The sequence below is a fragment of the Palaemon carinicauda genome, chromosome 23 (assembly GCF_036898095.1).
Source record: "Palaemon carinicauda isolate YSFRI2023 chromosome 23, ASM3689809v2, whole genome shotgun sequence".
In the NCBI taxonomy this organism is placed as follows: domain Eukaryota; kingdom Metazoa; phylum Arthropoda; class Malacostraca; order Decapoda; family Palaemonidae; genus Palaemon; species Palaemon carinicauda.
In genome coordinates, this window is record NC_090747.1 from 106,722,762 (window position 1) to 106,749,714 (window position 26,953).

General features: G+C 41.6%; 1 protein-coding gene across 2 annotated transcripts in view; it reads right to left on the reverse strand.

The window, feature by feature from the left end:
• The window catches only part of LOC137617353 (mediator of RNA polymerase II transcription subunit 6-like), an 87,733-nt gene extending 63,952 nt beyond the window's left edge, over window positions 1-23,781 (reverse strand). Inside the window, exons 1-2 of one of the 2 annotated variants that reach the window (XM_068347376.1) lie at window positions 23,544-23,781; window positions 8,847-9,009 (exon numbers count right to left, since the gene is read on the reverse strand). In XM_068347376.1, coding sequence (XP_068203477.1) covers window positions 8,847-8,977 — 131 coding nt within the window. In that variant the 5' untranslated portion in view covers window positions 8,978-9,009; window positions 23,544-23,781. Of the gene's footprint in view, window positions 1-8,846; window positions 9,010-18,684; window positions 18,917-23,543 lie in introns of those variants that run through there. The other variant, XM_068347375.1, reaches the window with a different exon arrangement.
• Window positions 23,782-26,953: the final 3,172 nt, after the last annotated feature.

The window sequence follows — 26,953 nt, forward strand, 5'->3', positions numbered from 1 at the left end:
TTTCTCCTCGGTCCACTGCGTCTCTATTGGGGAGGAAGGGAGAGTCCTTTAATATATAATCACCGGGTAAGTATATTCAAAAATTTATTTTATTATAAAATTAACATTTTTCAATATTTAACTTAGCCGGTGATTATATAAGCTGATTCACACCCAGGGGGGTGGGTAGAGACCAGCAATAAATGTTTACATTATTATGAGCTAAGGATTTTTTATTTCATTTTAGCAGTTATCAAAATAACAAACTTAAAATAAATAAGTACCTGGTAAGGAAGTCGACTTGAACAATTACTCTGCCTTTTTAAGTACGTCTTCCTTACGGAGCCTCGCGATCCTCTTAGGATGCTGAGCGACCCCTAGGAGCTGAAGTATCAAGGGTTGCAACCCATACAACAGGACCTCATCAAAACCTCTAATCTAGGCGCTTCTCAAGAAATGACTTTGACCACCCGCCAAATCAAGTAGGATGCGAAAGGCTTCTTAGCCTTCCGGACAACCCAAAAACAATAATAAAACATTTCAAGAGAAAGATTAAAAAGGTTATGGAATTAGGGAATTGTAGTGGTTGAGCCCTCACCTACTACTGCACTCGTTGCTACGAATGGTCCCAGAGTGTAGCAGTTCTCGTAAAGAGACTGGACATTCTTAAGATAAAAAGACGCGAACACTGACTTGCTTTTCCAATAGGTTGCGTCGATTATACTTTGCAGAGATCTATTTTGTTTAAAGGCCACGGAAGTTGCGACAGCTCTAACTTCGTGTGTCCTTACCTTCAGCAAAGCTTGGTCTTCCTCATTCAGATGGGAATGAGCTTCTCGTATTAACAGTCTGATAAAATAGGATAAAGCATTCTTTGACATAGGCAAAGATGGTTTCTTAACTGAACACCATAAAGCTTCAGACGGGCCTCGTAAAGGTTTAGTTCGTTTTAAATAGAACTTAAGAGCTCTTACAGGGCATAAGACTCTTTCTAGTTCATTTCCAACCATACGATAAGTTTGGAATATCGAACGATATTGGCCAAGGTCGAGAAGGCAGCTCGTTTTTGGCTAGAAAACCAAGTTGTAGAACATGTAGCCGTTTCGGATGAGAATCTGATGTTCTTGCTGAAGGCATGAATCTCACTGACTCTTTTAGCTGTGGCTAAGCATACCCGGAAAAGAGTCTTTAAGGTGAGATCTTTCAGGGAGGCTGATTGTAGCGGTTCGAACCTGTCTGACATAAGGAATCTTAGTACCACGTCTAAATTCCAACCAGGTGTAACCAAACGACGCTCCTTCGTGGTCTCAAAAGACTTAAGGAGGTCCTGTAGATCTTTATTGTTGGAAAGATTTAAGCCTCTGTGACGGAAGACTGATGTCAACATGCTTCTGTAACCCTTGATAGTGGGAGCTGAAAGAGATCGTTCTTTCCTCAGATATAAGAGGAAGTCAGCTATTTGAGTTACAGAGGTACTGGTCGAGGATACGGATACTGACTTGCACCAGTTTCGGAAGATTTCCCACTTCGATTGGTAGACTCTAAGGGTGGATGTTCTCCTTGCTCTAGCAATCGCTCTGGCTGCCTCCTTCGAAAAGCCTCTAGCTCTCGAGAGTCTTTCGATAGTCTGAAGGCAGTCAGACGAAGAGCGTGGAGGCCTTGGTGTACCTTCTTTACGTGTGGCTGACGTAGAAGGTCCACCCTTAGGGGAAGTGTTCTGGGAACGTCTACTAGCCATCGAAGTACCTCGGTGAACCATTCTCTCGCGGGCCAGAGGGAAGCAACTAGCGTCAACCTTGTCCCTTCGTGAGAGGCGAACTTCTGCAGTACCTTGTTGACAATCTTGAACGGAGGGAATGCATATAGATCTAGATGTGATCAATCTAGGAGAAAGGCATCTATATGAACTGCTGCTGGGTCCGGGATTGGTGAGCAAAATATTGGGAGCCTCTTGGTCATCGAGGTTGCGAAGAGATCTATGGTTGGCTGGCCCCAGGTGGCCCAAAGTCTCTTGCATACATCCTTGTGGAGGGTCCATTCTGTTGGAATTATTTGTCCCTTCCGACTGAGACAATCTGCCATGACATTCAAGTTGCCTTGGATGAACCTCGTTACTAGTGATATGTCTAGACCTTTTGACCAGGTGAGGAGGTCCCTTGCGATCTCGTACAACGTCAGAGAGTAGGTCCCTCCTTGCTTGGAGATGTACGCCAAAGCCGTGGTGTTGTCCGAGTTCACCTCCACCACTTTGCCTTGAAGGAGAGACTTGAAGCTTTTCCAGGCCAGACGTACTGCCAGTAGCTCCTTGCAGTTGAAATGCATTGTCCTTTGACTCGAGTTCCATATTCCCGAGCATTCCCGACCGTCTAATGTCGCACCCCAGCCTACGTCCGATGCGTCCGAGAAGAGAACGTGGTTGGGAGTCTGAACAGTCAGGGGAAGACCCTCTCTTAGGTTGATATAGTCCTTTCACCAAGTCAGACAAGACTTTATCTTTTCGGAAACCGGGATCGAGACCGCTTCTAGCGTCTTGTCCTTTTTCCAGTGAAAAGCTAGATGGTATAGAAGAGGACGGAGGTGTAGTCTTCCTAGTGACACAAATTGATCCACGGATGACAGCGTCCCTACCAGACTCATCCACAGCCTGACTGAGCAGCGTTCCTTCTTCAGCATCTTCTGGATGGATAGCAGGGCTGGGGGCTGATCGTCTTGTTCAGCAACGTCCTCATCAGAGGGTTCCTCATCCGAAGCTGATGAGGAAACGGCAACGGAGTGGGCAACGTCTGACTCGCTGAATCCGGTCGCACTGGCTGGATGCGTGACGGAGCCGGACGCAATATCATGGAACTGCTGCATAGTCTGTGAACTGTCAACAACCATGGGTGCGCGAGGAAGCACAGCGTCAACCCGAAACTGTCTAGACCGTCTGGGTTGTGCAGTCAACACCCTACCGGGTTGCTGAGGTTGACGCACTGCGTCACAACAAGTCACCTCTGCTGGTTGTTGAACGTCCTGAACGTCAACAACCATCTCCGAGCGTCGCTTAACGTCAACGTGCGGCTGGCAACCCACACTGGGTCGCATCGGTGGAGGAACCACCTCAACTGGCAGACGCGAGTAGGTTACCTCAGCGTCAACAGGGCGCACAACCGACCGGTTGGAAGGTTGTTGGCCAGAAGGTTCTTCTCCGCATTTAAGTTCTCTATCAAGGACGCAAGCTTGGACTGCATGTCTTGCAGCAAAGCCCATTTAGGGTCTACGGGAGCAGGTGTGGCAACAGACGGGGTTAGCGACTGAGGCGGAACCGTTTACCATCCCTGAAAGCCTTGTTATGCGTGACATAATAGTACAGCAAAACTTCAAAGGCTCGACAACAGCTGAGAAGTTGACCTGTAAACAACTTGGAGCGTCTCCTGGCTAGGCGCCAGGGAGAGTCTACCAGAATTGAGAAGTCTATCTGGGCAGAGGCATGAACTCCCAAGCCGAGAACTTCTCTCGTGTCATATCAGACTCTCGCTCTATAAACCAGTTTAAAAGAAGGGAAAGCAAAGGCTGTATCCCCCAAACTCCTCCTGGTGAAAAACCAGTTGCCTAGCCAACGTAACGCTCTCTAGGAGAGCGAGAGAGCACTAGCTTAAAAACAACGGCTTCGAAGTAGCTAGGCCTAGTGTAAGCTCTGACGTTTAGGCGAACGAGGAGCAGCAGTTACAAGATCCGGACGAAGATCCTTAAAAAAAAAAATCATCATGATTTAATTAAAGTCCATAGGAGGCTAAGCAGCTTAAGGCTCCTCTCCATCTGACAGAGTCCTCAAGGGAATATCAGTAGGAGGGAGAACAGCAACTTCCTCATCTACAGGAACCTTGTCCGATAAAAGCTGAGTCTCTCACTGGTGCATTAGTAGCGGACCAGAACGCAACGTCATGTAACTGCTTGACAGTCTGTGAACTGTCAACAACTGAACTGTCAACCACAACAGGTGCGTGAGGACGTACAGCGTCCACTCGAGACTGCTTTGACTGCCTAGACTGAGCAGTCAAAACAACTCTAGAATGCGGAGGTTGACGCACAGCGTCAAAACAAGTCAACTCCGATTGTTAGTGAACGTCTAGAACGTCAACAGGAGCATCAGCCAGTGGCCTAACGTCCAAATGCGGCTGAAAAACCACACGAGACCGCATCGAGTGTGGTTCTAAACAACCTGACTGACGTGACTAAGCTACGCCAACATCAACAGTAAGCACAAAGGAACGTTAGGTTGGCTGAAAGCCAGGATATCGATGAGATAAACGGCTAGACTCAACGGACTAATCGGCAGAATAGTCTTCCATAAGGGAGGCAAGCATATACTGCATGTTTTGCCATACAACCCCTTAAGGATCAACGGAAATGGTTGTGGTAATAGACGAGGGTAACGTCTGTGACCGCAACACTTTGCCTACAAAAAAAGACTTTCGGAGTCTGTGTTACGCTTTTGTTAGGCGGCGAGCAGTTATCCGATGACTGCATAGGGTCAGAGCTGTCCTAATGGCTGTAACCAGGACGCTGGACCTGTCCTGAAAGGACTGACTTTCGCTTAAGGGCTTCGAAACCTTGTGACAGGTTTCTTATGCGAAAAGCCTACGGATGGCGAGGAGAAACAACGTCTCTCTCGTCTTATGGTAGGGGAGATCTTGGTAAGAAACACCCGATACCATAGAGGGAAAACGTCTGTTCGTTGGTCAAGGCCTCTCGAACCCATAAGTCTTTTGACATTACTTCTCCCCTGGGCTTGGGAGCTTGCAAGAGGTCCCGGACTAGGTGAACGACAGGCACGAACAGACGAACCCTCGGACGCAACACTGTAACACTTTGCGCCTCGGACGCAACACTGTAACACTTTGCGCATATCACTTTATCACTTCGATTTTCTGTTTTGCACTTATTTCTACCTGAAACACGCAATTCTACCCTTCATTAAAAGGTAGTAATTGCGAAATTAGTCGTATAATGCAAGCTCATAATACCAGCAAAAAACAGAAAACATATTTTAAGATAAAAAGAAAAATCAGTGGCTGGGAAAGAGACTAAACACTAGTTCATATAACTACGTTTTCAATCTCTCACCGCACATAGCCTGGGGACGAGAATAAAAACGTTTTATCCTTCCTCCCCGTACAGAGACTAGGGACGAGAGTAACACGAGAACAACGTTACCCGCTTGAACGGAACGTTTTCTCTCCTCTCTCTCCCTCCGTCTCTATCTCTCTCTCTCTTGATTTCGCACCTAAGAGAAGAGCCCAATTATATATCGTCAAAAAAACATGTTATTTGACTAAAGGAAAAAACTGAAAGGTTTTTCAAATAAAAAGTTCCTTTAAATTAGAATTTAAAACATTAAAACTAAGAAAGAATGAACAAAACGTCAGAATCGATTTACTCTTACTGCAAAGTGAAACCGTGATACTCTCTCTCTCTATCGTAACGATAGAGCGCATGTTGAACGTCCTGAACGTCAACAACTGCGTAGCATAAAAAACTAAACGTTAGTTCATCTTTGAAAACAGTACGAAGACTATCAAAGAAATTCTTTCATAAAATATTACATTTAAAAAGTTTTAAATTCTTTAAAAGCTAATTACGATATAAAGGGCTCAACGTTGATTAACTTCGGTTCCAAGTTAGGACCGCCTACTATCAGGAAAGGTCGCATATAAACAAAACATTAAAATTTATTTTTATATGTTTATAATAAATGGAAAGTTAATCGAAGAGGCCTAATAAAGGCGGAGAGATATAAAATATATAGATCTATAACGTGATAAGATAATTACTAAAAGCCTAAACACACTTCCGTCTAAGGGAAGGGTCGGCCATTTAAAAGTGAAAGAAAGTCCATACTCTCTTTGTCACCATAATTAAATCTATCCAAAACGAGTTCAAGTTTTGAGATGAAGATAAAACACCTGCATAGCGAAAGCTCAAAACTAGAATAGTGTACTTCACCAAATAGTTGTGAAAACAAATCCAGTTAGCAACAGCGAATTAGTAGGTCTTGCCGGTAGCCCGACAGAGAGAAAATTGAGTTCTTTGTTTACATTGAGTACTGAGTACCTGCATGACAGATGGCGCTGTTGAAGTACACCCCCTACCTGCATAGCGATCGCTGGCGGATTTTTAACGTAGAGTTTTCTGTCGAGCAACAGAGTTGCAGCTTATATAATCACCGGCTAAGTTAAATATTGAAAAAGCCATTTTTTTAGTATCATCACGACGCGGAGGAATACGCTCGCATGTCAAGATGGCAGCGCGTTGAGCAACCTCATGATGCTTGGGAGTGACAACTTGCTTATATCTGCCTAGGCTGCAGGATGGGTAAAATCTCGCACAGTAAAGGCTGCGTGTACAGGGATGTCATCCTGTTTACAGCCGTCGACACATTCATTTTTAAGATTCTGAACGTTTGGCCGGACAGGAATTATTGGATGAAATTCTAGGTATGGCAAGAATACAGTAGTTACACTTGACTTCCCAGCTTTAGGAAGCTTGGGAGGAGAGGCCTGCTTGGAGCATGAAGGTATTGCCAAATCTGGAGGGGGGGGGACATAGATGAAGCGGTCCAACCACCCTTATAGCACAAAGATGACAAATCTCGCAACTCATCCCGGGCACTCTTTGTAGTTTTCTGCCAAGGGCCCCTAGTCGTAGAGGCAAGCCTTTCTCGGTAGAACGAATTGGAGACTTGTAATCAGGATCTTACAATAAGGCTGCCACAGTAGAGGGGGAAATGACAGGCTCAATTCCAAGGTCCTTACAGGAATGAGGAGATGCCTTCACTGTTCTTATCTGACACTTTTAACAGGAACATCTTGTCTGCCTAATCAGAGAGGTATAACTCACCACTCAGTGCACTTGTGGGGGGTGAAGGGGATCTAGACAAGGCAGTTTAGTCTGGAATAGAGGCATCAAGTAGACCTGGCTCAGGGAGCGCAGCAGCCGTAGCCAGGGGATATGCGATAAAAACAGGTTCAATCTTGTAATGCACATTACTGACACTGGGACATAAAATATGCTTAATAAATTAGGGCCATCATCCCGTGACAGATACCTCAAAGGGATTCAGATATACAAAACTTGGATGGGGGTGAAGGTCCAACGCCACACTTACATTGCGTTTCTCCTCACCACTTACTGAGGGAAAAACAGGCAAACGATCTCTCTTGGGTTGCTTCTTCCTACGAGAATGATATCTATTCAATTAGGAGGATGACCACTCCCTATAATACAGTACTCACATGGAGATTCTACCAAACATCTGTTCCCTCTACATGCCGGACATATCGGGTGAGGATCCACATCTATCCTGCTCATAAAGATTCCACAAGAGTGACCATTACGGCCCGGACAGGAACGCATCGAGGTCAGGCAAAAATAAGGGTGATGAGCAGGCGATGCGAGTGTCTGCTTGTAAAAGAGAAAGCAGGGGCGTCGTACTGCCACCACAGCCTGAAGTCAAGTGACTAGATGCTTGGGACAAGCATAAACTGTTATGCACACTAGCAGCCCAGAAGCATAGCATGACGCAATCTACCAATTCTTTTCTTTTGTCTAGCAGTAAGAAACAAAACCAAAGGTAACCTCATTAAATGACTCCGAAGTTTATATCTGCGTAGGAATAAATAACTTAACTATAATACTGTATTAAAGCTCAATCAACACAAATATCTTTTACCACATAATGAATACAAATCAATAAATAATACTATACAGTACTATAAATTAGTAATTTTTTCATGTTAAAAAATATAATAGTACTGTAAAGTCTTACTAGCACAGTAGCTTAATTCTTAAATACAGTACCGTAAATACAGTACTACTGTATATGCAAAACAATATAAGCAAAACCCCAGAATGGTAACCTGGGGAGATATTCACCCAACTGAATCTGGCAATGACGTAGTACCCCCCCAAGGGGTTGGGGGAGGGACTCCAGTGGCTCAGTACCTTCAGTGCCTCATCTGACTTGGTTGGTGAAGGGTATGTGGTCCCGCGCTCTCGGCTGGTTTTTTGGCTAGAACGCATTTCGGGAGAATTTCTCCCAGGGTTACTGTTCCCGTATGTTGTACATACGGGTGGAATTCTCCCAGTGTTACTCTGTATTTTTTATGGAATGGTGAATGCTGCCAATGTAAACTCTTACATTTTATACAAGGAGAATATGGAAAGAGGGGGCAAGTCATATCACGCCAGAAATTCATGCTGCAGCTCGGGAAGGCCCTAATCACCCCATGGGCCACGTCACGTCTGTGGTGACTGTATCTAACAGGTGAGTGTATATATAGTACTGTATGTGTTTCATTGATGTACTTTGAGTCATTTGAAGCATAATTTGCCATACTGCAAGTGTTGAATAGAAAAAAATTAATTTGGTATGTACTGAAAAATTTACCATTTTTTGTCTGTCTCCCATACAGATTGTATACGAGCTTGGGAGATGGGATTCAGCCAGTACGTAGTCCCATGACAGTAGAGAGTTCTACACCAACAAAAAACAAAATTCGGAAATAATTTTTTTTTTGTCAATTTAATTAGTAAAGTACTCCAAGAAAAGTCTATTTTTTTTCTGTATTTTTGAAAAAAAAAAATAAAAATATGATTTACAGGAGGATTTCATTTATAATAGCCTCAATAAGAGAGAAGGAGTTATATTTCATTCGTATGTGTTCCAAATAACAAGATTTTCAGGATAAGTATTTTATTTTAATTATTTAATTACCGGGTGAAATTCACCCAGGGTTACCTTTCATGTTACGGAAATGGAGGGTTACCGTTCTAGGGTTAATTAAGTATATTTTTGAAGGAAGCAATACTATACATTAAAAACTTACGTCAACTGGTCTACCCTAGTATTCTGCTGCATCTTTATGAACTCATTGTTGCAATCCCTGGAGTAAAAGGGATTTGTTCTTTCAGAGAAATACTCCAAAATATTTGCCGAATTTAGATGTGGAATCCACATACTGTCTTGCCAAGATATGTGAAGAGGATTATCTGAAAAGAAGCCATATAGTTTAGTTAGCCAATAATTTAAACTCCAAATTGAATAAATTCCACAACCTATCAGTTGGTTCAAATATATCTAATTACTGATGTTAAAATCATGTATGGTACACATAAAACTTTTCCTAAATACACGATGGTATTCAGTTGTTTGACACTGATAAAGATACGGTATTAACAGGCATCAATAACAGGATACTAATCCTTGGTGTCTTTTATACCTTAGTGAATTACTATAAAAAGTTTGTGCAAGTTCCAAAGCTAAAAATCTATTTTTAATTAATATAATGTCAATTACATTGGAAGTACTGTATAGCTGGCAACTCAATGAACTATAAATTTAGCAATGTTCAAGTTAACCTAAAATTTATTCCTACAATGTTTCTCAAGTTGATGATGAATTAAACGTTAGGTCACTTGAAATACAGCATTTTTTTTCTAATTTAAAGTTTGCATCATTCCAAACTTATCTTTAATATATTGCTAACAATTAAGGTTTTCAATATTCCAGACATACTGTACCATTTTTAATCTAACAAACTGTACAAGAGGCACTATCTGGGATCTCAGGTACCCACTACATACTTTCAGATCTTTCAGAACCACCTCCTAGAATGTTTATCAATTACAGTATAGTACTGCCATATTTTTTTTTTATTTAAATATATCACTTTGTGTTTCATACAGCCTTTTTAGGGATTTTTACTTATTTTTTTGGCTAACCTTGAACTACTCATTACAAAGATAAGGTTGAATTGATCATTAACCTGTCAGCATTTGTTTTTCTTGCTTGAGTAAAGTATCCTGACTTTAAAATGTTAACAAATAATCTTAAATAATTGTTATCAAAGATTTCAGTACACAGGAAATACCCTAAAAAGTTTTAATCAAAAGAGAAAACATGGAAAGTGTTAAATGACATCTTAAAAGTGAAATCAAGAAATTCTAAGGCACTCTTAGCCATTAAAAGTTTTATTTGTTTTAATGTTTTTAAGATATTTCATTTTAATTGTCCAAGTTGTGGAATGATCTTCCTAATAGGGTAGTTGAATAAGCAGAACTTCAAAAGTTCAAACTCGCAGCAAATGTTTTCATGATGAGCACACTTACACAAGTCATTTTATAGCTTATATATCAAATATGTTTTAATATCGTTAATGTTTTTAAAATATCTTATTTTAATTGTTCATTACATATTATATTGTTTATTTCCTTATTTCCTTCCCTCACAGAGATATTTTTCCCTATTAGAGCCCTTGGGCTTATAGCATTTTGCTTTTCCAACTAGGGTTGTAGCTTAGCTAGTAGTAATAATAATAATAATAATAATAATAATAATAATAATAATAATAATAATTTGATTACGTGGATTTTTATTGCAGTCTCTTCTATACTGTACTCAACGCACACCCTTCGCTGGAAATGAAAACCTTGTATATCCAAATAGCATTATATCACAAAACTGAGATAATGAGATTTGTGAAAATTGGGTGGTATCCCTAATTATTATTATTATAATTATTATCTGATGAGAAGGAAATATCCTTCACATATCTTTAATATTGGAACATAAAAGCACATGACCAATATCAACAAACAAAGGTAAGCAATAACTGTTATAAAGGAGATACATGGGAGATGTGGTAAACCTGTGTTCCACATAAATGTACTGCATACCGGTTATTTACAGATTACGTTATACGGCGAGCCTGTTTGGGAGGTTAAAATAACAAATGTTAAAAGCAATTTGTATTTTTCCTAATATTAAAATGTTATTTTCATTAGTAAAATAAATTTTTGAATATACTTACCCGATGATCATGTAGCTGTCAACTCCGTTGCCCGACAGAAATCTACGGTCGGGATACGCCAGCGATCGCTATACAGGTGGGGGTGTACTCACCAGCGCCATCTGTGGTCAGGTACTCCAGTACTTCTTGTCAACAAGACCTCAATTTTCTCCTCGGTCCACTGGTTCTCTATGGGGAGGAAGGGCGGGTCCTTTAAATCATGATCATCGGGTAAGTATATTCAAAAATTTATTTTACTAATGAAAATAACATTTTTCAATATTAATCTTACCCGATGATCATGTAGCTGATTCACACCCAGGGTGGTGGGTGGAGACCAGTATACATGTTAACAAAGAAGCTAAGTATCCCGTATTTCATTTTTATTAGTTATTCAAAATAACAATATAAAATAAATAAGTACCTGGTAAGGAAGTCGACTTGAACCATTACTCTGCCTTTAATAAGTACGTCTTCCTTACTGAGCGTAGCGGTCCTCTTAGGATGCTGAACGACTCTTAGGTGCTGAAGTATAAAGGGCTGCAACCCATACTAAAGGACCTCATCACAACCTCTAACCTAGGCGCTTCTCAAGAAAGAATTGACCACCCGCCAAATCAACCAGGATGCGGAAGGCTTCTTAGCCGACCGTACAACCCAAAAACAACAATAAAAGCAATCAAGAGAAAGGTTAAAAAGGTTATGGGATTATGGGAATGTAGTGACTGAGCCCTCACCTACTACTGCACTCGCTGCTACGAATGGTCCCAGGGTGTAGCAGTTCTCGTAAAGAGACTGGACATCTTTGAGATAGAATGATGCGAACACTGACTTGCTTCTCCAATAGGTTGCATCCATAACACTCTGCAGAGAACGGTTCTGTTTGAAGGCCACTGAAGTAGCCACAGCTCTCACTTCATGTGTCCTTACCTTCAGTAAAGCAAGGTCTTCTTCCTTCATATGAGAATGAGCTTCTCTAATCAGAAGCCTGATGTAGTAAGAAACTGCGTTCTTAGACATTGGTAGCGAAGGCTTCTTAACAGCACACCATAAGGCTTCTGATTGTCCTCGTAAGGGTTTTGACCTTTTCAGATAGTACCTAAGAGCTCTGACTGGGCAAAGTACTCTCTCCAGCTCGTTACCCACCAAGTTGGATAGGCTAGGGATCTCGAACGATTTAGGCCAAGGACGTGAAGGAAGCTCGTTTTTAGCCAAAAAACCGAGCTGCAAGGAACATGTAGCCGTTTCCGATGTGAAACCTATGTTCCTGCTGAAGGCGTGGATCTCACTTACTCTCTTAGCTGTTGCTAGGCATACGAGGAAAAGAGTTTTTAATGTGAGGTCCTTGAAAGAGGCTGATTGGAGCGGTTCAAATCTAGATGACATCAGGAACCTTAGGACCACGTCTAGATTCCAGCCTGGAGTGGACAACCGACGTTCCTTAGAGGTCTCAAAAGACCTAAGGATGTCCTGCAGATCTTTGTTGGAGGAAAGATCCAAGCCTCTGTGGCGGAAAACCGCTGCCAACATACTTCTGTAACCCTTGATCGTAGGAGCTGATAGGGATCTAACGTTCCTTAGATGTAACAGGAAGTCAGCAATCTGGGTTACAGTGGTACTGGTTGAGGAAACTGCATTGGCCTTGCACCAGCTTCGGAAGACTTCCCATTTAGATTGATAGACTCTGAGAGTGGATGTCCTCCTAGCTCTAGCAATCGCTCTGGCTGCCTCCTTCGAAAAGCCTCTAGCTCTTGAGAGTCTTTCGATAGTCTGAAGGCAGTCAGACGAAGAGCGTGGAGGCTTGGGTGTACCTTCTTTACGTGAGGTTGACGCAGAAGGTCCACTCTTAGAGGGAGAGTCCTGGGAACGTCGACCAGCCATTGCAGTACCTCTGTGAACCATTCTCTCGCGGGCCAGAGGGGAGCAACCAACGTCAGCCGTGTCCCTTTGTGAGAGGCGAATTTCTGAAGTACCCTGTTGACAATCTTGAACGGCGGGAATGCATACAGGTCGAGATGGGACCAATCCAGCAGAAAGGCATCCACGTGAACTGCTGCCGGGTCTGGAATCGGAGAACAATACAATGGGAGCCTCTTGGTCATCGAGGTAGCGAACAGATCTATGGTTGGCTGACCCCACAGGGACCAAAGTCTGCTGCAAACATTCTTGTGAAGGGTCCACTCTGTGGGGATGACCTGACCCTTCCGGCTGAGGCGATCTGCCATGACATTCATATCGCCCTGAATGAACCTCGTTACCAGCGTGAGCCTTCGATCTTTTGACCAAATGAGGAGGTCCCTTGCGATCTCGAACAACTTCCTCGAATGAGTCCCCCCCTGCTTGGAGATGTAAGCCAAGGCTGTGGTGTTGTCAGAGTTCACCTCCACCACCTTGTTTAGCTGGAGGGACTTGAAGTTCATTAAGGCCAGATGAACTGCCAACAACTCCTTGCAATTGATGTGAAGTGTCCTTTGCTCCTGATTCCATGTTCCCGAGCATTCCTGTCCATCCAATGTCGCACCCCAGCCCGAGTCTGATGCGTCCGAGAAGAGACGGTGGTCGGGGGTCTGAACAGCTAACGAAAGACCTTCCTTGAGAAGAATGCTGTTCTTCCACCACGTTAGAGTAGACCTCATCTCTTCGGAAACAGGAATTGAGACCGTCTCTAGCATCATGTCCTTGATCCAGTGAGCAGCCAGATGATACTGAAGGGGGCGGAGGTGGAGTCTCCCTAACTCGATGAACAGGGCCAGCGATGAAAGTGTCCCTGTTAGACTCATCCACTGCCTTACTGAGCATCGGTTCCTTCTCAGCATGCTCAGGATGCACTCTAGGGCTTGGTTGATCCTTGGGGCCGACGGAAAAGCCCGAAAAGCTCAACTCTGAATCTCCATACCCAGGTAAACAATGGTCTGGGATGGGACGAGCTGGGACTTCTCTAAATTGACCAGGAGGCCCAGTTCCTTGGTCAGATCCATAGTCCATCTGAGATTCTCCAGACAGCGACGACTTGTGGGAGCTCTTAAAAGCCAGTCGTCTAAATAGAGGGAGGCTCTGATGTCTGCCAAGTGAAGGAATTTCGCAATATTCCTCATCAGTCGCATAAACACAAGAGGTGCCGTGCTTAGGCCAAAGCACAGGGCTTGGAACTGGTACACAACCTTTCCATAGACGAATCTCAGGAAAGGTTGGGAGTCTGGATGGATGGGGACGTGAAAGTATGCGTCTTTCAGGTCTAACGAGACCATCCAGTCCTCCTGCCTGACCGCTGCTAGGACCGACTTCGTCGTCTCCATCGTGAACGTCTGCTTGGTGACATAAGCATTGAGCGCACTGACGTCCAGCACCGGTCTCCAACCTCCTGTCTTCTTGGCTACCAGGAAGAGACGGTTGTAAAAGCCCGGGGATTGATGGTCCCGGACTATGACCACTGCCTCCTTTTGTAGCAAGAGCGACACCTCTTGTTGCAACGCTAGCCTCTTGTCCTTCTCCTTGTAGTTGGGAGAGAGGTTGATGGGAGATGTAGCTAGAGGGGGATTGCGGCAGAACGGAATTCTGTATCCCTCCCTCAGCCACTTCACAGACTGAGCGTCTGCACCTCTGCTCTCCCAAGCTTGCCAGAAGGTCTTGAGTCTGGCTCCTACAGCTGTCTGGAGAGGAAGGCAGTCAAAACTTGCCTCTTGTGGACTTGGAACCCTTCTTGGACTTGCCACGGTGACTGTCTGCACGGGTACCTCCTCTGCTGGAGGTTCTGCCACGAAAGGGCGGGATGAACCTGGAAGCAGGTGTATCAACTGCTAGGGGGCGGTAAGGTTTAGTCACGGAAGGTAAGGTCTTAGCCTTACGTGCAGAAGAAGCCATGAGGTCATGCGTATCCTTCTGGAGAAGAGAGGCAGCCATCCCCTTAATTAACTCCTCCGGAAACAGACACTTGGAAAGAGGAGCAAACAGCAACTCTGACCTCTGGCAAGGGGTGATACCAGCAGATAAGAAGGAGCACAGATGTTCTCTTTTCTTGAGGACCCCTGATACATAAGAAGCCGCAAGCTCGCCAGACCCATCCCGTATTGCCTTGTCCATGCTGGACATGATCAGCATGGCTGAGTCCTTGTCAGAAGGGGCAGTCTTCCTGCTTAAGGCTCCCAGACACCAATCGAGGAAGTTGAATATCTCGAAGGCACGAAAGACTCCCTTTAACAAGTGATCAAGATCTGAAGAGGACCAGCAGATCTTCGAACGTCTCATAGCCAACCTGCGGGGAGAGTCAACCAGACTTGAGAAGTCGGCCTGGGCAGAGGCAGGAACCCCCAAGCCAGGTTCCTCTCCCGTGGCATACCAGACGCCCGACTTAGAAGCCAGCTTGGGAGGAGGAAACACAAAAGAGGTCCTTCCCAGTTGCTTCTTGGACTGCAACCAATCCCCCATAACCCTCAAAGCTCTCCTTGATGATCTGGCGAGAACAAGCTTGGTGAAGGCAGGCGCAGTAGACTGCATGCCCAGAGCAAACTCGGAGGGAGGAGAACGAGGGGTTGCAGACACAAAGTGTTCAGGGTACAACTCTCTGAACAAAGCAAGGACTTTGCGGAAGTCTAAGGAGGGTGGCGAAGACTTGTGTCCTTCAACATCAGAATGAGGATCATCTAGATGAGCAGCTTCATCCTCAGAAACCTCCTCACCCGACAGTTGAGTTGTAAGAGGCAAAGGCAGAGCAGCAAGCTGAACGGCTGAATCCTGCAGAACGGGTGCATGCGTACCTGCGGATCCATCATCATGCCTCTGCTGGACAGACTGTGAGCTGGTAACAACAAAAGCAGAGGGCCGGCGTGAGGGAGGGTCTGCGGTGGGCTGAGGAGCATGCGGTGTGGTATGCAGAGCATGCTGTAAGGCATGCGGCTCATGCTGCATGGCATGCGGCTCATGCTGCATGAGATGCGGCTCATGCTGCATGGTATGCGGCTCATGCTGCATGGCATGCGGCTCATGCTGCATGGGATGAGGCTCATGCTGCATGGTATGAGGCTCATGCTGCATGGAATGCGGCTCATGCTGCATGGTATGCGGAGCATGCTGTAAGGTCTGTAGAGCATGCTGCATGGGCTGAGGAGAATGCCGCATAGTGCTGGAACCCGGCAACTCCCGATGCGGCAGCTCACGCATGTAAGCAGAAGGTGCAGCACGAACATGCGTCTGGCAGTGAGGACTGCGCAACGGTGGAGGAGCTCTCACAGGAGGAGGGGTGTTAACCTTCTCTGCCTGATACTCCTGCATAAAAGCCGCAAGCTGAGACTGCATAGTCTGCAGCATGGACCACTTAGGGTCTACTGTGGTTGGAGCAGAGGCCTGTTGAGGGACCACCCTACCTCTCTTGGGAGGTGTGCAGTCATCAGATGACTGCGGCGAGTCCGAACTGACCCAGTGGCTACACCTGGGCCGTTGGACTAGCTCGGAAGGGACCTTACGTTTGAGCGGTCGTGAGACCTTAGTCCACCGTTTCCTCCTGGAAACCTCTTCCACAGACGAGGAATGTAAGGGCTCATTCGTCTGGGAGTGGAAGGGACGATCCTTAGCAGATACGTCCGCAACCACTGAGGATACATCTGTGCGCCGATCAAGGCCTGCCGAACCCTTTGGTCCTTCGACATTGCTTCTCCCCTGGGCTTGGGAGCTTGCAAGAGGTCCCGGACTGGGAGGACGACTGGCACGCACAGATGTATCCTCATGCGCAACACTGACACTGACACTATGCACAGCACTAGCACTAACACTTCCCACTGCACTCTTCGCTTTCAGCTCTCTGACATCTGCCAAGAGCTGATAGCGGTCACTAACCAACGACTCCACCTTATCACCGAGAGCCTGAATGGCACGCAACATATCAGCCATTGCAGGCTGAGCACTCGTAGCAGGTTCGGGGGTCACCACCACAGGGGAAGGAAAAGGTTGAGGGGCATGGGGAGAGGAAATATCCAAAGAACGAGAAGAACTCCTCCTATCTCTCTCCTTCTCTAACCTACGAGTATATCTGAGGAATTCATTAAAATCGAATTCCGAAAGCCCAGCACATTCCCCACATCGATCTTCCAATTGACAGGATTTTCCCCTACAATTGGAACATACGGTGTGAGGATCAACAGAGGCCTTCGGAAGACGCCTATTACAAGTCCTAACACTACAATCAACAGCGTATCCATGTAGGTCTTGCCGGTGGCACGACAGAGGAAAAATTGAGGTCTTGTTGACAAGAAGTACTGGAGTACCTGACCACAGATGGCGCTGGTGAGTACACCCCCACCTGTATAGCGATCGCTGGCGTATCCCGACCGTAGATTTCTGTCGGGCAACGGAGTTGACAGCTACATGATCATCGGGTAAGATTAATATTGAAAAAATGTGAGTACTTTAACAGGGGTGTGTTTTCAGCTTGGCTAGAACTCAGCTGTTAAAATTTATTACAAGGTGTCGATAGTTCCTGACGGACAGCAGCCAGTACAGAGAGTAGCCACTTTGACCTTCACCTAGGGCTTGCAGGGTGGTTAAGGAGAGAAGTGAAACTTGAAGGACTCACGTTTGTGTAGTTAGGAAAAATATAAATTACTTTTAAAATCTGTGGTTTGTTCAAACACAAATACAAATCCTCATCCTTTAATGGAAGACTCATTCTCAGGGGGTAGGAAGCCCCCTACAACCATACTGGCTAGTTTAAAATATTCCTAATAACCATTAGAAAAAATCAAATCCAATATGAGTGTTAGCTTAAATATTAAGGTTGCTAAAGCAGTTTGATAATCTTAATAATGTTTATTAATATACTAGCAGCTTAGACCCAGGTCCTGGCCACAACGTGATATGCAAAATATCGCAGCCGTCAATGAGTTAAGCATCAAGATGTTTGAACATACAGCTGGCTTATTTAAAGCAAAGTAATAACTGTCTACAAAATATAGACCTTAAAGGGCTAAGCTATAGTGAAAGCACTATAAGCTGCCAAACAATAACAAATATTTTGGGTTTTATTATAGTTCCGGTCACACATTGTCCCTTTCATTTCCCAATGATACACATCAAAATAGCTCGCACTCGAACCCTTTCTCATAACAAATTCCATACTGACGAGGAATTAGAGCATCTTTATCCAGTTGTCTAAATTACTGTTTAACAATAATGTTTTCAACCCTATAGTCTAAATAAGTAGCCAAGACTAGGATCTACCACTAGCTATTCAACCCTATAGTCTAAATGTATACTCAGGAGCTTTTGTAGATCAGCGGCCAGGTCCTCCCGCATGCACAGAAAATGGGAATTCTTTCCTGTTTTCTAGGTATTTATAAGACCAGGTTGCTGCGCTACAAAAACTGCGTCTGTTGTTCTGCAAAACCTCTACAAAAGAACACAACCTAACTTAAACAGCCCAAACTAACCTAACCTACAAGCCATGTCCCTACCTATCAGGGGGCTAACGCCTCCTACGACACCCTTTACATTGCTATATTCTTGGTCCCTCCTTAACAACGCCCTGCAATCCCTTTCACACTGCCCTATCCTTATTCGGCAATAATCATACATAATAAATGTGGCCGCGATCACACATACTCCAATATAACCAAGCCCAGAAACCATCCTGAAGTAATCTCACTAACACGGTTCGCTTGAAAAAGGACTTGAAACCTTACATTAGTCTGCCCTTAGCCTAAGCTTTTAAATTCAAGGTCCAGCTTCAAAAACTAAGTTAGATCCTAAGCCACAGGCAAACTAGCCTAACACTGCCACAAATAAGCCAGGCTTACAGTAGCGGTAGAAATAGATTATGAGAGGTTAAGCCTAACAGATGTATGTTCAATCAGAAATCCTAGGGGAAAAAATGAAAAATGTCTCTTACCTTTCGATTGATCTGCCATTTTCTGTCCAGGGGGTAAATTATTCAAGGAGGAAAAGGGTGGTCTTGGTCCTAAAGAACCAAACATGAACAATGTGTTCCCGGAAGATGTAGTAATTGGAGTTGTATTCCTCAAAATCTCTAAGCTCGAATGAACGTTTTGTACTTTTGTTTTGTTCAGTGACAACTGACAATCTCAAAGCTTCTTCTTCTAGCTTAGCATTTGTTGAAAGTTGAATTTGATTATCTGCTTTGCCTCTCGCTTCTATACTCTGTGGAAACTTCTTTTGTGCTTGCTCCGTTTAATTTTTCAAGAAAAAGAACACATATGCTTTTTACGCCTACGAAATGTAGTATTTTATACAGATATGGACACTTTCATTCTAGATTGGGGCGTTTTTGCTGGAGAGACCATGACCTGGAGTTAATCTCTTAAATGTAGAACTAGGTCTTTTCTTACCCATTAATCACCAATCATTTGAGATTAACTTGCATTAAAAGTAACTTTTGGTTTATTCCAAATATTGCAAGTCAATTTTATATCGATTGCGACTCTCTAGTCAGCTAATTGCCAAGTACGTAATTCAGTTATTAGAATAGCAAAGCACATCTTATTCTTCAGGGCATGTGCTTAAGTCATATCCCCCAACTAGAACTGATTTGTTAGGAAGATTAAATTGGAAACCAATGAACCACGACTCCACGAGTGTGATTAATAAAATTGGTTTATCAGAACAACCACCAGAATTGCACTCGTCCCCCCCCCCCTTTCTTTGAGCTTTAAACAACTGCTATATAGCTCTAGGTTAAAGTAAAAGCCTTGTACATTGAAATCCACACCATTCAGTTGCCTTTCGATAAATGGTATACAATTCTATTATTTTCCTGATGTTTTGATATAATTCGGATAAGTAGGTTGGCCAGGGCACCAGCCACCCGTTAAGAAACTACCACTAAAGAGTTATGGGGTCCTTAGACTGGCCAGACAGTACTGCATTGAATCTTTCTCGCTGTTTACGGCTCATTTTCCTTTTGCCTACACATACACCGAATAGTCTGGCCTATTCTTTACATATTTTCCTGTCCTCATACACCTGATAACACTGTGATTACCAAGCAATTATTTCTGGCTGCAATGTAATTGTTCAGTAGCTACTTTCCTCTTGGAAAGGGTGGAAGAGACTCTTTAGATGTGGTAAACAGCTCTTCTAGGAGAAGGACACTCCAAAATCAAACCATTGTTCTCTAGTCTTGGGTAGTGCTATAGCCTTTGTACCATGGCCTTCCACTGTCTTGAGTTAGAGTTCTCTTGCTTGAGGGTACACTCGGGGATGCTGTTCCGTCTTGTTTTTCTTCCCCTTGTTTTTAAGGTTACTCTTCTAAAAAAATTTATTTTTCCCTGTTTCCTTTCCTCACTGGGCTATTTTCCCTGTTGGAGCCCCTGGGCTTATAGCATCCTGCTTTTCCAACTAAGGCTGTAGCTTAGTAAGTAATAATAATAATAATAATAATAATAATAATAATAATAATAATAATAATAATAATAATAATAATAATAGTAAATTTATAATGTTAAATAGGGTAAAGTATCATCTGATCGACAGAAATAGATTATATATGCATATAGATAGATATATCAGCATGCATTGCTTAATCTGATTATATTTGTTCACAACCAGTATAATATATAGAATTTATTCTTCTACATATATTTTGCCTCGTTAATGAAGGTAGTCAGAGTTACGATATATATTTCCCCTTTTAGTGGCCGTCAGCAATTTGAAATTTTGCTTTCTTTTATCCAACTGGCATTCCATTTCTCATCCAGAGTAATTATTTATACAAAATTAAAAAAATACTGTACTTAGTCTGATCCTTTATATATATATATATATATATATATATATATATATATATATATATATATATATATATATATATATATATATATATGTATGTATATATATATATATATATATATATATATATATATATATATATATATATGTATATATATATATATATATATATATATATATATATATATATATACATAGACTATATTTCTCTCTGTATTAAATACTATATTATTCCCGCATCTTCACCCGTCAAAGAAGTTTGGAAATTTCAAATTTCTAGGGGAGCAATGACTGTATTGTAGCCCATTCCAGCAACTCCCTTTTGTGAGGGATTGAAATGTCTTTCTGCTCTCTTTCCTACCTTAGCTGTACTTAGTTTGAAAGGGTGAATGACCTTGTAGGTCACACCGCTGGGTTATACCACGAATGCCTCAATCAAATCTTCCCATTATTGACGTAAAGAACAGACGATAAATATGAATAAGATATGTTGATAAGAACTGTTGGCATACTTTATATCAGATAAAACTTGCATGGAAAATATGTGGTGGACACCTTTGAATATGTTATTGTGAACTACGGTTCGAGATGGTTTAGTCTCGTGGGAAGAATGGAAGATAAAGGATCGTGAAATGGGTTTAGGATGTGGAAGCAGATGCTATTTTAGAAGTTTTCTGCAAGGTGGATTTATCTCTTAACTCGTCACTTGATGACAAATATGACCACTTTCCTATGTTTACTTCAGTCTTCCTTGTCAAGGAAAACCAGGACAGTAACAATTTCCATTATATTGATGTTAGTTCGATCAATGATTTTGAGCAATGCTGGGTGTTTTCAGAAGTTTGATCGGTGACCAAGAAACCCAAGAAGCTTTAACACCATTACATTATTATTTCCCATTTGTGTGGCTACCAACAATAATGAAAATTACTTGTCATACAAAAAAAGGTTAATTTTCTACCAAAAGAATGCTGTCAAAATGGGCATTAAGAACGTAAGTTTGTGAATAATTCACTAGTATTTGTTCGTTACAGTCAGCATAATTTGAATAATGTCACTCACTGAATATTACAGGTATCCCCTACGAATTATAATGACCTTGGCCATTAGATTCAACCCTCACCTCAAATCTTTTAGCTATATCACCTTCAGCAAATCGTCACCCCTGTAGCATGAGAAAGTGTGCACCAACTTCAGAACACTTCAAAATCTTAATAAAACAAAACCTGATTCTTGTTTTCCAATACCAAAACCTGTATTATTATTATAATTATTATTATTATTATTATTATTATTATTATTATTATTATTATTATTATTAGCCAAGCTACAACCCTAGTTGAAAAAGCAAGATGCTATAAGCCCAAGGGCTCCAACAGGGAAAAATAGCCCAGTGAGGAAAGGAACTAAGGAAATAAATAAATGATGAGAATAAATTAACAATATATCATTCTGAAAACAGTAACAGCATTAAAACAAATATGTCCTATATAAACTATTAACAACGTCAAAAACAGATAAGTCATATATAAACAATAAAAAGACTCATGTCAGCCTGGTCAACATAAAAACATTTGCTCCAACTTTGAACTTTTGAAGTTCTACTGATTCAACTACCCGATTAGGAAGATCATTCCACAACTTGGTAACAGCTGGAATAAAACTTCTAGAATACTGTGTAGTATTGGGCCTCATGATGGAGAAGGCCTGGCTATTAGAATTAACTGCCTGCCTAGTATTACGAACAGGATGGAATTGTCCAGGGAGATCTGAATGTATCAGGCTAGAAGGTTAGGTTGTCGAAGGTAACAAATGCAGCCTTTTCTGGTCCATTGCTGGACATGACTTCATTCATTTAAGGGTTTGGCCAGTTTTCATCACTACGCTGGCCACTGCAGATTGGTGATAATGGGAGACTTTATTCTGATTGCTCACAGCAAAACCAACCTAGTATGGTTGGCCCTGACTAGTACAGCTTTGCTGATCATGGCAATATACAAACCCTTTCACCACGTTAAGGTATGCGAACTTACTGAATGTATCCCCTGTGGGATGAACATGAATATATGTATGCGCAAAAATATTCATAATAAATAAAACTATAACTGCTTTCATTGACGTTATTTCGAGACTATATAACACACATGAGCATGAGACACACACACGCACTATATATATATATATATATATATATATATATATATATATATATATATATATATATATATATATATATATATATATATATATATATATATATATATATATATAAACCCTCTATACACCATCAGCCGTAGGCACCTTCGATGACAAAATTAGCCTAAATATTCATTAGTATTTTTTTATATCAAGAGTTCTAGTCTGAGACCACAAACGATATATTCATCCTGAATAATGTACCTTTTTAAATCTAGAATATTCAAAATATTTATTCATTTAGAATATTTATTACATTATTCTCGTTTTACCGATTATTACCAAAAACAAACGAAACTCCAGCAACAAATTTTTAAGACTGAGTGGAACATGCGGAACAATACTTAAAATGCTCCACTTGCTACAAAAGGATTGCCAGGTTTTCTAAATGAGAAAAGGCTAACTTTTAAACAACGGAAGCTTTAAAATGTCAAACCATTAGTAGAAAAGGGACTGAAATATATCATTTATTGAAAATCAATTTCAAAAAGGCCAAATTGAGATATTTGGCATAAAAAAAAAGGCCACAATTGAGGGGTTTGTCCTGAAAAGGGCCAACCTGGCAACCCTACGCTAAGTGTACACCAAAGACTATATAATGAACACTGAACACTGTCAGTCACAGTGTCTGTTCATCACCAATGGTATTGGTGACCCGGTTAGCAAATATTGGCAGTTCTTTAAATCGTAAGAATGTGTTTAACTCGAGTTTATCATCGGTTTGCACTTGTGCTAGGCCTAATGCAACTGCAAGCATAGGCCTACAGCCTTTTGTGTAGTGAAAAACTAAACAGGATGGAAACCAACCCACGAATCTCTCCCTTCCTTCGGTGTCCTTGGAAAAATCTAGGCTAACGACACCCGTCCCCAGTGAGGTTAAGGTAAGGTTTTCCGAGTACGGTTGTCATGTTAGGCTATAATATGTTTTTATACTCTTAAACCATTGGAACTTTATCATAGGCTAACAACTTTCATTTAAGGTTAGCAAGTATACCTTCATGAAAGGTTAGGCGAATCCCATATGGTAAACTATTTATTCTGAAAGCTATTTTCTTCCTATGAATCATATACAGTATTTATAATCATAACTTAAAATTTCTTATAGATATTGTAGAATAAATGTCCCTTAACACGTCTCTTTCGTTCTATGCAAGTTATGATCGTTCTAAAGATAAACACAAGCAAAGTTATGTCTAGAGCATGTGTGTGTTGGCTATTGCAGATTTCAAACGATTAGCTGTATAATATTGGAAATAGGCCTATCATATAGAATTATTCTTGCTCACATTGTTATCATCATATTATGAGTATTGCAAACCGTAGCCTACATATTTTTTTGTCGTTTCTGCGTTGCACTTTTTAAAACACCAACACAAGAGATGTTAACACTAAAGAAAAATCAACTAAATAACATTATGGCATAAACATGAGCCCTTTAACCCATTTAATTCCGCCTGGTAAACTAGTTCGCTCGGCGTTTCACAATTTCTTTTGAAAAATACCTCTTAATTATATTAAAATTTAAAATATAGTTAGAATATGCTGGATAAAGACATCATATATCCAATTTAGGAGGGAGGAAATGGTAAGGGATAAGAATAAAAAGCCGCTGGTTGCTTAATATAAAGGAATTCCGTCTCAAGGGAATATGGGGAAAGGAAGAGCACCCCTGGATACAATCCAGTTTATAGCTCAAAGGCAGGTACTCGGGATGGGAAAGATTAAGGAAATAGGGAGAAAGGGAAGTACAGGAGAAGAATAAAAGAGAGGGGCAGACCCTCTTGCGATATTAGGGAATTGGTATTATTATTTATTTTTTGGCTTAAACTCTTAAAACCTCTCTCATCTAGTAGGGAGGTAAGCATGCCTTGTTACTGGAGATACTTATTATATTACCTTGAAGACTTAAAGCCCTGTAAAGTTGTCTGCTTAGTACAGTTATTATTATTATTATTATTATTATTATTATTATTATTATTATTATTATTATTATTATTATTATTATTATTATTATTATTATTAATATTACTATTATTATTATTATTATTATTATTAAGCTACAACCCCAGTTGGAAAATCAAGATAGAGATTGAAAAAGAGTTGAAAATTTCAAAGTATTTAGAAATAAACCACAGAATACAAGCAGGATGGAAGAGTTGGAAAGAAAGTGTATGGAGTACCTTACACCAGGAAAATAAAAGTGGGAAAAGGTGCAGACAAAGAACAAAATATTACTCGACTTCTCTTTAAGTGAATGAAGAAAGTCAATGGAATTTAATGTGAAAATTAGCATAACATTAAATCTGCTTTCTTTCGCTTTTCATTTTGCGGACGATTCGTTTTTCGGATTGGAAATGAGAAATTCTTTGTAATATCATTATAATGTTAGTTATTATTACTGTTGTGGTTGGTGTTATAACCGAAGTTATATAAAATAAGTAAGGGGCCAATGACTGTTGTTGTTGGTGATATAACCGAAGTTATCTAAAATAAGTAAGGGGCTGATGACTGTTGTTGTTGGTGATATAACCAAAGTTATCTGAAATAAGTAAGGGGCCAATGACTGTTGTTGTTGGTGATATAACCGAAGTTATCTAAAATAAGTAAGGGGCCGATGACTGTGGTTGTTGGTGATATAACCGAAGTTATATAAAATAAGTAAGGGGCCGATGACTGTTGTTGTTGGTGATATAACCGAAGTTATCTGAAATAAGTAAGGGGCCAATGACTGTTGTTGTTGGTGATATAACCGAAGTTATCTAAAATAAGTAAGGGGCCGATGACTGTGGTTGTTGGTGATATAACCGAAGTTATCTGAAATAAGTAAGGGGCCGATGACTGTGGTTGTTGGTGATATAACCGAAGTTATCTGAAATAAGTAAGGGGCCGATGACTGTGGTTGTTGGTGATATAACCGAAGTTATCTAAAATAAGTAAGGGGCCGATGACTGTGGTTGTTGGTGATATAACCGAAGTTATCTGAAATAAGTAAGGGGCCGATGACTGTGGTTGTTGGTGATATAACCGAAGTTATCTGAAATAAGTAAGGGGCCGATGACTGTGGTTGTTGGTGATATAACCGAAGTTATCTGAAATAAGTAAGGGGCCGATGACTGTGGTTGTTGGTGATATAACCGAAGTTATCTGAAATAAGTAAGGGGCCGATGACTGTGGTTGTTGGTGATATAACCGAAGTTATCTGAAATAAGTAAGGGGCCGATGACTGTGGTTGTTGGTGATATAACCGAAGTTATCTGAAATAAGTAAGGGGCCGATGACTGTTGTTGTTGGTGATATAACCGAAGTTATCTGAAATAAGTAAGGGGCCGATGACTGTTGTTGTTGGTGATATAACCGAAGTTATCTAGAATAAGTAAGGGGCCGATGACTGTGGTTGTTGGTGATATAACCGAAGTTATCTAGAATAAGTAAGGGGCCGATGACTGTGGTTGTTGGTGATATAACCGAAGTTATCTGAAATAAGTAAGGGGCCGATGACTGTGGTTGTTGGTGATATAACCGAAGTTATCTAAAATTTTGTTGTTGTTGGTGATATAACCGAAGTTATCTGAAATAAGTAAGGGGCCGATGACTGTGGTTGTTGGTGATATAACCGAAGTTATCTGAAATAAGTAAGGGGCCGATGACTGTGGTTGTTGGTGATATAACCGAAGTTATCTGAAATAAGTAAGGGGCCGATGACTGTGGTTGTTGGTGATATAACCGAAGTTATCTGAAATAAGTAAGGGGCCGATGACTGTGGTTGTTGGTGATATAACCGAAGTTATCTGAAATAAGTAAGGGGCCGATGACTGTGGTTGTTGGTGATATAACCGAAGTTATCTGAAATAAGTAAGGGGCCGATGACTGTGGTTGTTGGTGATATAACCGAAGTTATCTGAAATAAGTAAGGGGCCGATGACTGTGGTTGTTGGTGATATAACCGAAGTTATCTGAAATAAGTAAGGGGCCGATGACTGTGGTTGTTGGTGATATAACCGAAGTTATCTGAAATAAGTAAGGGGCCGATGACTGTGGTTGTTGGTGATATAACCGAAGTTATCTGAAATAAGTAAGGGGCCGATGACTGTGGTTGTTGGTGATATAACCGAAGTTATCTGAAATAAGTAAGGGGCCGATGACTGTGGTTGTTGGTGATATAACCGAAGTTATCTGAAATAAGTAAGGGGCCGATGACTGTGGTTGTTGGTGATATA